Source organism: Lutjanus erythropterus, chromosome 1 (genome assembly GCF_056507025.1).
Source record: "Lutjanus erythropterus isolate fLutEry1 chromosome 1, fLutEry1.hap2, whole genome shotgun sequence".
Taxonomy (NCBI): domain Eukaryota; kingdom Metazoa; phylum Chordata; class Actinopteri; order Lutjaniformes; family Lutjanidae; genus Lutjanus; species Lutjanus erythropterus.
This window is the reverse complement of record NC_139317.1, coordinates 15,303,374-15,317,253: the sequence shown is the minus strand read 5'-3', so window position 1 is coordinate 15,317,253 and position 13,880 is coordinate 15,303,374. Positions and strand designations below refer to the sequence as shown.

The 13,880-nt window shown below is 40.5% G+C and overlaps 1 protein-coding gene across 1 annotated transcript in view; it reads left to right on the top strand.

Annotated features, from left to right (window-relative positions):
* LOC146332747 (protein TANC1-like) overlaps positions 1–13,880 on the top strand; it is a 52,853-nt gene that overhangs the window by 7,087 nt on the left and 31,886 nt on the right. The window contains exons 3-6 of the mRNA XM_084714838.1: positions 1,004–1,304; positions 2,358–2,639; positions 12,152–12,271; positions 13,094–13,384. Of these exons, the coding sequence (XP_084570964.1) occupies positions 1,004–1,304; positions 2,358–2,639; positions 12,152–12,271; positions 13,094–13,384 (994 nt within the window). The remainder of the gene's footprint in view (positions 1–1,003; positions 1,305–2,357; positions 2,640–12,151; positions 12,272–13,093; positions 13,385–13,880) is intronic.

Here is a 13,880-nt window from a genome sequence, read left to right as displayed (position 1 = left end):
TGGATGCAGATGCTGTGGGTTGTGGGTGATGGCTGAGAGATTATTTTTGTATGAGTCTATGGATTGCTTTTGGGGAAATCCTGCAGTTTGCCTTCAACTTCAGGTCACGTTAACCCTCTTGACGACAGAGGTGTGGACTCGAGTCACATAACTGAGACTCAAATCAGACCCACAAATTACTTTAGACTCAACAAAATTAAAATACTTGCAATTTGACTTGGACTTTAACACCAGTGACTTGTGACTTCAATTGGACTTGAGCCTTTTGACTAGAACATACTTTCTACATTCCCCACAGAATGTAATAAGTGCTTAAAACAAGGACAACAGAAGATAGGGCATTAAAAAAAAGCATGTTACAGGCCACTTGAGTGAGTATAGTCACACACTTGATTGTCTTTTCCCTACTATCACAAAGTAACTTACTCAAGGAACTTAGTTGCAATGTAACTTTTGCAACATACCAAGTGAGTTGTTCTAGAATGTTGTTGCCAGCACTTTTTTTTAACAGTCCCTGTGGCCCACCACTGTGCAGCAGTCATTATACAAAGTGCAGGGAACGTCTTGCAGAGGACGTTGAAGGGATGTTGCAAAAATACCATAGAATACCTGTTATGTTGTAACATTTCAACAATGTAGCAGCAATGTAACTAATGGTAACATTGTAACTGTCATGTTGATACATCACGATCACAGTGTTGCAGAGACATACTGTGTTTGTAAACATGATTTTTTTTTTAAATGATTTAAAATCTTACAACTTCATTTAACATTTGAAGTTGCACAAAGAATGGAAAGTCAAGGCTCTGCTGCTTTGTGCTCTTAAAATGGCATTTCATTTGGTGAATAGCACATTATGACTTTTTTAGGACTTGAAACTCAAATTTTTCAACTTGGGACTTGAGTGCAAAGACTTGAGACTTACTTGTGTCTTGGAGAGCAATGACTTGATCCTAATTCTTCTTGGTCATGTATTACCATCTTTCTGCTCTCCCTTTTCCAGTGTGATACCTCCGCCCAGGGGGGGAGTCCCAGCTCCACTCTGACCTGCAGCACTGCCTCCCCCTGTTCAGAGAGCCCCTCGTCCACCTTGAACACCAGTGCTGGAGGACAGTCTGTGTCCCAGCCTTTACCATTACCTTCACCGCACTGCAGCTCCAGCACCAGCCCCAGTGGCACCCTCTCCAGCCCTGTACCCAGCCCCGCCCCTTGTCCTGCTCCTGGGCCCATCACCGGGAGCAGTCCTGTGCCTCCTTCTCAAAGTCCGACCTCCACCCTGGAGAGCAAGGACAGTGGAATCATAGGTGAGAGTTGCTGCTGTGTATCTGTTGGTTAATCTTGACCAGCTTTTCAAATGACGAGTTCTGATTGGTTTTCACACTAGGTGAAGCATGTCCAGTGATAGCTACACAGACCAACCATTAACGTTAGCAACACAGACCAGGCAACAGAGACTGGAATAAGTTTATGGCAGTTTACTTTAAGTTTGGCCTACATTAAGTGCACATAATAACCATGCATTTGCACACAACAAATGAGAAAATAGCTAAACAAACAATTTATGAACCTACATCAAACTTAGAACATATATAAATATATATTAGGCTAATCATATGACCATATTTGGTACTGATGACTGAATGTAGTCAACAGAAAGTAATCAAGTTACATTACGTTATTCTTATGGTACTGACTACATTTTTTGACACATAATTAGCAACTGTATCAGAATATGTCTTTAATCCCCCCAACCCTGAGTATGACCATTCAAAAGCAGAGTCATGCATCACTAGAGGAAAAAAAGAGCTAAAAAAAAACCATCCACGGCCTAATTTAACGCAATGTGGAACCACTTACTTTATCAGAAATCCCAAATCTGTCTGATGTCACTAAAATGCCACACCTTCCTCGATTGGAAACTAGATGCAACATCACTTGAAGTCAAATGTGTACCCCTACCCCACAGCTAGTTTCTCTTCATTGCCTGTGCCACTTCAGCCTCAAGGCTTCAGCTCCCTCCTGTCAAAACTGGGACACTGCTGTCTTTGTTGCTTATGGGTCTGATTCTCCTAAAATAGGACACTTTTTTCTCCCTAAATAGAGTTTGTATTTATAGTTAAAATAAAAAAGTGCAAAGGGCTCATCAAGTACAGTAAAACTCATTGATTGATGAGTTAAATAGTTAGGTGTGTTTTCTTGTTGATTGAGTAAACTTGATTAGTTGAAGTCAAATCCGTTGCTTAGATTTGGGTCTTTAGTCAATTTTAACTGATAAGAAAATGCAAGTAAGCAATTCCACGCCATATGTTGTGTTCTTGGCTGCCTCACCCAACCCATATTTTCTTGATGCTCCTCAGCAACCATCACTAGTTCCTCCGAAAATGAGGAGCGCAGCGCCTCCAGTGAGGTTCTGACTAAGGATGAAGGCCTGGGGGGCAGTGGTGCTGTAATGGGCCATGCAAGCGAGGACCGCCATCCTGGGCCGACCAGGGACAATCTAACAGCCCAGCCAGATGAGGCCTTACCTAGGACTGACATCATGGAGCCCAGGACTCCACCAGCTCCGAAAAGACCCCTCCCACAGCACCACTTACACAGCACATCCTCTCTGGTGATGCCTCGTCCAAATTCTGTGGCAGGTACAGTTGCCTTTTTGCCTTTGTTTACCTGTTACTCTGCAGTTGACCCGGCCTAAGTCCTGCCCCCTTTGGAACCTCTGTCAGCTTTCTCCTTTTCCGTTTCCTGTACTCACATATGCTTGGCTGTGTGTTAGGTTGGTCTACGTTGAAAAGAAATCAACAACAACCTGTAAAAGTTAGTTAGTAAGTTAGCTAATGTTAGCAAAACGCTAGCTAATGGTAGTCAATTTCACTATTGATAATGGGAACGGGACGGGACAGGAAACAGGTGCAGGCAGGAGCGGGAACATCAGCTTTTGCCGGCACTTGACTGTGGATTGGTGGGAACAGGATGGGATGGGAGTGAATATCCACTCCGGTGTCATGCTCTACCAGTTAACTAGCATTTTGCTAACTTAAGATGTGTTGCTTTCACAGGTCTCCTAGCACCATCTTCACCATCTTCAAATTTTTTTTTGACATAGACAAGTCTAGCATATAGAATTTAATGAGAAGATCAATACCACCCAAATACATGTCAATTCAATATGAAGCTAGTAGCATAAAGACTGGAAACAGGGGATAATGCGGTTTGGTCCAAGGTTGTGTCTGGAAGGGAACTCTTGAATTGCAAAACTCGAAAGATTTGTACTCATTATTTCATATAGAAACTCATGTTTTTAATGTGACAACACAGGGGTTGAGATCTGGATAGGTTTAGGGACAGAAAAAACCTGGTTATGGTTTGGCAAAGATCATGGTTTCAGTTAAAATGGTTACTCTCGTGAAATCTTTCACGGGTCTGGGGCTCCCTTCTAGACACAACTGGTCCAAAGGGAACAAAATCAGCCTACCAGCACCTCTAAGCTCACTTATTAGCATATTATATTTCTGAGAAGTTACTGTTCCAGGCCATACTAGTTGATGGAGTGTCTGTAACATCACCCAAAGGTTTCTGAAGAACGGCTGTGAAGTTCACAATATTGTGTCTCTGGTCATCACCATTTTGGCAGAGCTTGGCTTCATTAATGCCTGGCTAATCCAAAAATAGTGGAAAATGGGCACAGCTGAGGTTGGCTATAAAAATTCACCCCCTGTACAGCTGTCATTAACAGGGAAATTAGCTACAGAGACCAGAACCGATTTCTGTACCAAGCTGTAAACATGTTGAGTTCTGCTAAAGTTGGGCATTTTAATATGGAAGTCTATGGGGATTGACTCACTTTTGAAGCCGGCTTCAAGTGGCCATTTTAGGAACTGCAGTTTTTGGTGTCACTTTTCAGCCCCGGAGATTGTTGGTTGGTGCTGGCCAAGAAATAGTCCCACACACAAACCCCCGTAAAACCACAAGGTGCTGTTTGCACACTTCCGTTTTTTGTACAGATTAAACAAATGAGCATAATGTGTTCATTTGTGAGCTAATGAGAGAGTTGCTAAAGCTTGCATTATTTTGTAGATGAAGAAGGTTAATGAGAGTTTGAATGTGGCAGCTGTGACCCACATGATGAATTAATGGACTGATAAATATTGACTGAATGACAAACTGATTGGATTGGTTGTTGACTTGCCATTTCCCAACTATTCATCTGATCCAGAGAGGAGCATAAATTTTGCCAGATCTCTGCGATGCAGAACTAAACTTGGTTGAACCATGTGCTGCTGGTGCTCTACTTACCACAGAGGCTGGATACACACAGTGAGCAGTACCAGTTAAATGTCCTGGGAGGCCTCCAGTTGTCATAAAAATACCCCCCTCCCTCCCTCCCTCTCCAGTCACGATCTTTGCTGGTGCACTCGGCTCTTTTTCTTCCCTTAGATGTCAGTTCATTTGTGGTGGGAGCAAAAGAAGAGATTCCCCAAGGAGTGGATTCACAGTAACGCCTGCCAGTTTCTTCTGTCAGCTGGTGCTTTCATTTAGGCACTCTTGATGAAATTCAGAATAAAGATGAAGCGAGCCACATAGTACTGTAGCCACTAGAATCTTACACCATATTCATGAAAGATTAGACCATAAAGTAACGGTGTACCTATAAATTATGATAGACAGGAGACAAGAGGTAAAATTAAACTTTAATTATTCCATGATGGAAAATTTTGTTGTTCTCTCAGCAATATTTTCAGACGACTACAAAGAAAAACACACCGCATTTAATACTAAAATAAATAGAGGTTTTATAGTACTTTAAATTTTAACGCAAATACTATCTCAGAAAATGTATAATGTATTATGTGTAATGAAAATGTAGCCTGTACAATACATTGTATATGTAAAACAGAAACATTAACATCAGCAGAGAAAACGAATGAACACAGAATATGTTGATTACAATCTGAGCATATTCCATATATATTAATATGTGTAGAAACACAGCTGTTCAGGTTTAATCTTGCAATTAGTCGATGCATAATTTAAAATCTAGAATAGATGGAGGCCCCATCATCCTATGTGACCATGTGCACTGTGCGTTCTCATTAACATGGAAGTAGCACAATGTTCTCAAAGTTTCCTGAGATAAATGCTGATTGTCGCAAGCACTGGAATACAAAAGGTAGTCCACGTTACCTGCTTCATCACCCCCCTAGTGGGCTGAGACTGGGGCCATTTTGGCAGGAAGCATTGTGCAATCTGATGGCTGTCAGCAGAAGGAGTGCCGCTTTCTTTGTGAACAAGTCAGAGGCTGATGATGCGTAGTAGCTGCATCAACTACAGATATGATGTTTAGTGTTTGTTTGTGAAAAAAAATGAAAAACACATGCATCTCCGTGAGCACAACGGGATGGGTGCTGGATCATAAAAATACCTGAACAGAGTAGGAGCGATCCGTGCACCAAAAAGCTCCCATTTAAGGTATTTATTTGTGTTATTTGTGTGACGTTTTGAGCTCTAGGCTCTGCAGTCTGAGGAAGAGCCTGGAGCTCGAAACCTCACGCAAATAAGGCAAGTAAATACCTTAAACAGGAGTTTTTTGGTGTGCAGATCTTTCCTTCTCTTTTCCAGTGTTTGTTAGTGTCCATGCTTTCAGTGTGTTTAAATTCGCGAGTTGAAGGAGTCTTTCACTAGAGGTCCAAGAAGCTGCATTGGCAGCCTGTTAAAGGTATTTATTATGAGAGCGGTCAGTGCCACTGACCTATAAAGGCACTGGAGCATCTAGTTTTTAATAATGAGACAATACAAGAATTTTCCACAGTGGAGGGACCAGCTTCATATTCTAGGTAAAGGAGAAATCTGTGATTTATGTGCTGTAATACATCATAAAATGACAATGATATGTCATGGTCAACGCTACTGCCATGGTATCCTCCTTTGAAATTTCTGTTCTGGTCCTTGGTCTGGTAACTTGTGTTTTTCTTTGCCCATTTCATGCTAATTAGAGTTAAAATTAATGCTGAATGTTTGCTGAACGAGTTAGTGTCTGTGTATGAGTTGTAACAAGTCATCAATAATCTTTTACATAGATGTTTATAACAGTTAAACTGAGAAATATGTTAATTGAGTCTGACAGGCAGTAAAACAGGCAGTCACTGAATTTAAACTCCAGAGTGTGTATTTGCAGAACAATGGGCTTTTTCAGGATAAAGGGTTTAGTTTTACATTGATATACAATATACAATTATAAATAGCTGATCAACTGACTAAATAGGACTCATCCTCACTTGTCATTGTCAATTTAAGATTTGGGCTCATGCAGTACTCCTGCAACAACTCATCAACCATAGATCATATATTAAATAGGATTTCAACCCATACTTTTTATATGCCTCCAACTCACCATCTGACTGCTGTACTCATTTTTGGATGCATAGTTGCTACATATTGGTCCTTTAATGGATCAGTTATACAGTTTGAGAAACATGCTTGTTTGCATTCTGGATTAGAATTAGATGGCAGCATTGAGACTCTTATCTGTCCATGAAATGTAAAGTTACAGTCAGCAGGCAGTTAGCTTAGCTTACCCAAACAACTGGACACAGGCGGAAACAACTAGCCTGGCACTGTCCAAGAAGCTGCCTACCAGCATGTGTAAAGCCAGCCTGGTTTTACCAAATGCTGTATGAATAACATGCCACTCTTGAGTCATTTTGCCTTATTTTTGCTTTTGCTGTGTCAGTTCATGTCATGCAGTCTGTCCTGACTTATGCAGTGATGTCGTTTTATGAGTGAATGTCGTGACAAAAAAAAAAAAAAAAAGTCAGGTGACAAAGACAAAGTCTGCATGAGCAGGAGGGTTGGGGTGGATAGTCGGGTAAAACAAATGCTTTCAATCGGGAGACCGTATTTCGTATCTCTACAATTAATTAAGTTTCATAATGTCCTTTATTTATTTACTTAATTAACATACTTATTTTATTTTATAATCTTTTCCTAGACCTAACCAAGTAGTTTCGCAATGTTGACCATGACAAAAATGACAAAGATGATCACCTGATTATGATGGTAAAGGTCATCTGACTTTTGTTTCCATGTCCAAAATAAAATGCACAGGACTAAAGAGCACTAAGTGACACATGAAAAGCTTAAAATGTGTAGACATGCCACACAAAATATCCTTAAAAGCGGCATGCAAAATACACCATCCCATGCAACCGCTAAGGCTCATTAACAACTGTTTCTATCTTGTTTGTTTAAGGCTATAGTTAGTAAGTTTAAAAAAAAAAACATTCTTGATATATTTGCTGAAACTGTCACTATATTCTGAGAGTAGTACATGAGTCAGATATGTGAAAAAAATCAGGTTTCTTTGGCTTCTCATATGGAATCCATGGAATCGAAGAATCCACTGCAACAATCAGAGCCAGCTTGCAAACTGAAACGCCAGTTTTTGATGACCTCAGAATGAGACTCAACAATCAATACACCCCAAAACAGCGACCTTGGATGCTTCTCTGATTGGCTGTTTTTGTTCAGGCTTGATGGATTCTTACAAATGCCACTAGGAGCATTATGATGAACCAGAGGAACTTGATTTTTTCACATTTTTCTCTCTCATACTACTGCAACGATATAGTGAAATTTTCAGCAAATGTGACAAATGTGACAAATTTTATTTTTATGTAAGTTACCAACTGTAGCTTTAATCCTTATAAAACCCGAGTGTTACAGTAGGTTGTATGCTGGTCCCAGACAAGAAATAGTGACATATAACCCCAAGTAAAATAGTGTATTATTAACTTCTACACTTTGGTTTTTGCACAGATTAAACAAAAATATATAACTTGTATATAAATGAGCTTTAGAGGTCATCCAGGGCTCAACATGTCTGGGGAAAGTAAAATGCACTGTTGGGCTTGTAATTCTTGGAGCTCACTTGTCCGACTGGGCTACTGTTCTGATAACTGATCAAGTTACTTAATGCAAAAATGACAGAAAATGCTGTTGTCAGCCTCTCAGATGTGGAGGTTTCCTGCTTTTCTCTCTTTATTATTGTTTATTATTATCATCTTAAACTTGATATCTTTTGGACTGACAAAACAAGACATTACAACACTTTGGACATTTTTCACTGTTTTCTGACAGATGTTGCAGCACTAGATTAAATTTGACTTTAACCTTTGTCGTTATTTGAAAATCACTTGTAAATAAAACAGTTTGTAAGGGGGCAAGTAAAAATTGACATTGGCCAGGTAGGTAGCTTTTATATCTATGGAGAGAACCAGGCTAACTGTCTCCCACTGTTTCCAGTCTTTGTGCTAAGCTCTGTTAACTGGGCGCTGGCTGAAGACTCATGTTTAACAGATATAAGAGTGGCATCTATCTTCTCACCTAACTCTCCACCATGAAGCTAATAAGAAAAGGGTATTTCCCCAAAAATGTTTAACTATACCTTGGAGGTTGAATTGGTTCTGTAGAATCAGCGTTAGGTGGTTCGCTCCTGAAGTGGATGCTGTTAGGGATGCTGGAGGCTTGGCCCAGTGTTGTGGAGTTGCCCTTTAGAGTGATGAAGGATCAACAATGGTTGTAGGATAATCAAATACACTGAACATAAAGGTAGGCAGTGAGTGTAGGATACGTGGTGGTGAGCAGTGTCCCATCAGGTCGGGCTGTCAGGGGTGGAGGAATGAGCTGTCCTGGTGTCCCTGACGGTGTCCAACCGACTGAAAACATGTTTTAACTCATTCACTGTATCCTCGGTCCACTCAGCCATTTGGCCTGGCTGTCTTTAGTCAGCAGTCTTTCTCATCCCACTCCACACCTCCTTCACACTGTTCTGCTGCAGACTGTTCTTCATCCTCTCACTGTGGATGTTCTTTCAATCCTCGATTTTTCACTTCAGCTCTTGCTTGACAATTACGGTAATTTCCTCCACGTCCACCTGCCTTAAAAACCCTCCTCCACCTGTTGAAAGGGGTCTTATGTTCGTAGTGTTCCAAGGTTTATTATACGCTCGTCCCCAATCTATTTTCTTTTATCATAATTGCTGTCTTCACACTGTGATTGATTTGTTTTGCATCAAGGGGCCTTTCATTGTCCACTGGGTACTCTATAGAGCAGGTTCCATGTGCTCTTAACAGCCCTCTAAATTATAATATGGCCTCAGTAGCTTTCGCCCACGCTCTCACGCTGATGCTGCAGGATGATGGACACATGCAGGGAGGCTAGATGTATCAGAATATGATCTGATCTAGTGCTGAAAGGGTGGTGACACTCGATGTACCATGTATGTTGTACAAGGAGGTTCAATGCATCTGTCTCTGTTGTTTTAGATAAAGAAAAAGGGGTGACGGGCCAGAATTGCACATGTAATAAACATGAAACATTGGTTAAAGGAGCGCAAACACACTTCATGTTGTGTGGCTCACGTCTGAGCGTAGACCGATTTGGTGATTTGTCATGACGAAGGATGCTTAAGGACGTTGCTGGCCAGTATCTTCAGGCTGTGACCGTAATTGCTGCTTTAAAGCTTTAAGCCCGTAACAGCTCAGGGATGTCATGCAGCTCCCTCTGAGATTACCAATGTCCAATGCATTTATCATGTATGGTACATGATTATTTATATGAGCTCATCATATGTCCAGAGGATGCACACGTTCTTGTCTTCAGCCTGTTTGACTGGTCTCTATCAACAGTATTTTAAAGATGAGTGCAACGTGACTCAGGCCTTTTTTATATCCCACTCTGAAGGGATTAGAGGCAGCAGTAATGCCAGATTTTCAGATTTTACAGAGGATTTTTTTCATATTACAGCAATGAATGAATGAAATAGACCAGTCTGTAACTTCCCATTGAAAGCAAACTCATAAAATAAGAATAGTTCTTCTGTCAGACTCATTTTCCCATGGGTCTCGATTCTTATTTGGCAGCAATAATATATATTTCAATACTATTTGCTAAAGTGTGGTTCACACAACCCATAAATACAATCAGGAGCAAACCAATATCATCATAAACCAAGAGTTCCCAATAAGCGTAGACACTTCCGGTTGCAGTGACTCTAATCTAGTTAGCTGGTTCTCTGCCATGCCTGGATTCATAAACCACTTGGATTAGATTCCCCTTCATTAACAGACAGAAAAGGGAACTCAGAAAAGCCTAAGACTAGACCAGAACAGAGGTTTTTGACCTTTTTACTTGCCAACTGCCGCAGCGACAGATAAGCAGCTGACCAAGAATGACATTTTCCTCTAGCAGCCTCAATCTGAGGAGGGATGCTTATAATAAATCAAGCTACAGAAAAAGTTAACTTTCCAGGGCATTCTGGCATGTCTAGTTTTTGAATTATATCCATTTTTGTTGTATTTTATATCCATCTGTGTTCTGTCTCCTAGGTAAATCCTGGCAACAATTAAATAAAAGCAAAAGCTGGCAAAACAACAACAACAAAACAAAAATAATGAATAAAAGTAAGATGTAATGCAATGTAATTAAATAGCCCTGAAACTAATTCAGCCCTAATTAAAATGTTCAGTTTTGCTGAGACTTCTTTACATATGACATGTGTTAAATGGACAAATAGTGACCTGCTGCCCTTTGTCGAATGGCCCATGAAGGATTTTTAGCAATAGACTTAATATGAATATGACATGCACTGTATAGGCAGTGTTTTCCATATTATTGGCCATCACCTTTGTTAAAAAGTATGACAAAAATGTAAAGGCATCATTCTTGTCTTGCCTCTTGTTTTTTTCCCATCATGCAATCTCTGTGCCCTTTTGTTTTATCAAAAGAAAGTAGAGCCAAGAGAGTGAAATGTGCACAGACAGACTGCACAATCTGTCTTTATGTTGATTCATGTGCCAAAATAAACACTGTCATGTGTCACAATCACCTTGTTGTTCCATCTTGGATTAAAGTCTAAATCCTTATGAGCACTTTCACCTGTGAAATTGTGTGTGTGTGTGTGTGGGGGGGGGGGGGGGGGGTCACTTAAACACATGTCACTCTAAAAGGTGCACACAAACTGTGTAGACCACACATCATACAGCTTTTGCAACCTTTGTCTAAAAAAACAACAACAAAAAAACAGAGAAGATGCTAAAAAAAATAGGTATGTAAACCATGTTTACATGCATTTACCCACATGACTTGTATTTTCCTTTATATGACCTGCAATCAAAAGAATTTGGACTGTTTTTGGACATGTGGTTATAGTGATGTAGGACTGAACTGCAAAATCTAGAAATATGTTTGTTATATCTTGTCTACAACTTAATTTGTCCAAAAGATATTAAAACATTTTTTGTCCACAAAACATTAGAAACACTTAACAATACAGTACAATCAAATTCAAAACCACCAGACACTACAGACCCAATAATGACAATAGAGTTGATTCAACACCACCAACTACAAGACTTTTGTATTGCGTTTCATTTCAGTGTACAGAGCTTTCTATTTTTGTCACTCTGTGTTTTGGTGTTTAATAATAATAGCAGAAATAGATTATTAATTTTTGCAGAGGACTAAATTTAAGAAGATGCTGATTACATAAAGCCCATTTCTTTATTTTTCACAATAGCCTCTGATAAATGTCTTAAAATCTGCAGAAAGTAAGCCAGGCTGACCTGTAAACTCTGTAATCTGAGTGGGTGGATGGATGGGAGAACGTAGGAGTAAACAACTCTTTCTTTTTGTTTCTTGCCCTTCTGCATGACATGTTTTTTATTTTATTTATTGTGTTGGCTTTTTACGAGGCTCATTTAGTCATTAGAAGAATGTGTCTAATCCTGTTATTGACAGCTGATACATTTTTGCATTACAGCCGGCCATGAGTTTCCAGTGATTATCACCAATTTGGTGTCCTGATGTGTGAGACAGTATGAAACATTTGGTCATTTCAGACTCTTGTTAGCTCGAGATTACACGACGTGAGATGAGTTGTTTTCTTTTCTTTTTGTCTCCTCTTTTCTTCTCTCCTCAAGGGCACTGAGCATTTATCTTTGAGAGCAACAACTGTTTATGTCGTGCGTCTCCATGGATACAATAATTGACTCGAGCAATGAATTTGACACTTGTGTGGTATGCATGTGTATCTTTGCACATTTCCTGCATCTCTCTCACACCCTCAGTCCGTTCCCAACCCGCTCTCTCTGTACAGCAACCAGCTCTACTCGCCTGGAGGATTTGAGTTATCTGGATAACCAAAGGGCTGCTGGTGGACACAGGGGCTCCGTCCGTAAACACAACACAGCTGGACGCACAAATGATGACTCCAAAGGTATTTTGTGGCTTATCCTCAGGGGGGTGGAATCAGTGTAAATATAGTTTGGTGCAGAAACATCTGCAGACCTGTGTGGCATGTGCATGCACTTCCGCAATGTCACCGCTTAAAGGGATAGTTCGGATTATTTGATGAAAAGGAACTTATTCATAGTCAGTGTTTTACCTGCAGTAGATGCCAGTTGACACACCCCAAGTGTGAAGCACAGAGGAGCACATGCGCGGAACCTATGAATTTGAGTCTTTAGGCATTTTTTTTTTTAAGTTGTTGGATGTCATGTACACAACACAACACAAATTTTGCGGCAATGCACATGGCTGTCTTAGGGCTAAATGAGATCAGAAACAAACGTCCAAATGTGGGATAAATTTGAACAGAATCTGAGCAACCAAGCAATGTGTATTTTTGGACAAAATAAAGACCACAACAAGCCAAACATATTTAGCACAAAAGACAACATTGAAATGATGTCAGGTGCTGGATGGGTGCAGACAAGGTCAGCAACAAAAGGCAGTTTAACCACTTAAAAAAGGTCCATCTAAAAAAGTTTAAATCATTTAAAATGTGCACTATATTTAGAATATTTTCACTGCTTTAACTTGCCATCCACAGCAGTACATTGCTTAGCTTCCATGCTGGTACCCCTATTAGCTTCTCCTAACTGGGGGTGTGCCTGCCAGCCATCATCTTATATAGCTCCTACACTGACTGATAAGTATTTTATAGACCCCAACATTAAACAACCTGATGTATCCCTTTAAATTACACGTAATTAACCATCCTCATATACCCTTAACTCTTTCCTCTCACTCTGTCCAGGGAGATTGGTGCCATTCAAACAGTCTGACATCATGCTAAAACCGCTGCTGTTCGAAGTCCCCGGCCTCACTGCGGACGCACCTTTCGTCGGCCGCGATTGGCTCTTCACACGTCTGGAGGAGGTCCTGAGGAAAACAAGCAGCTGTGAGGGACGTGGTGCTGTCATCGTGGGTAACGCAGGCTCCGGCAAGACCGCTATCATCTGGCGGCTGGTGACGCTCAGCTGTCATGGAATGCGCACGCCGCAGGGAGGTCCCAGCATCCCTCACAGCCCCGGCTCCTCCCCTAAATGTAAGACTGCTATCTTTTACTCACAGCAGCAGTGTAATTTGTTTTTGTGTTTGCATCTCAAAACATTAATGTAAGTTGAATTCACACATTCTCCTGCATGTGCTCCAGTAAAGCTTGATTCTTGCAAGATACTGGAAGAAATATCGCTTTTTGAGAAGGAGTTGGTAACTGGGTCACGCACTCTTCTTTCAAGTTCTCCCCTGAGGTTTCTCTGCTGATTGCAGTTGTGTAAGGGGACTGAGATTGTTGTTTTTTTCGTATCATGAGTGGCACTGGAAGTGTTCTTTTGTCTGGAAAAAAAAGAAACATCTCCCACAACCAGATTTTGCACATTAAATGCATGTAGCACGCTGTGACATGCTGTTGAGTTTCGATTTTCGAATAAAATGTGACACACCTGGAGCAATAAGAACAGCCACAAATATAGATTTGTTTTGCATCACCTTCTTTCACCCTTCTCCTGTAGTGCAATAAAAAAATATTGTTAAGATTACAG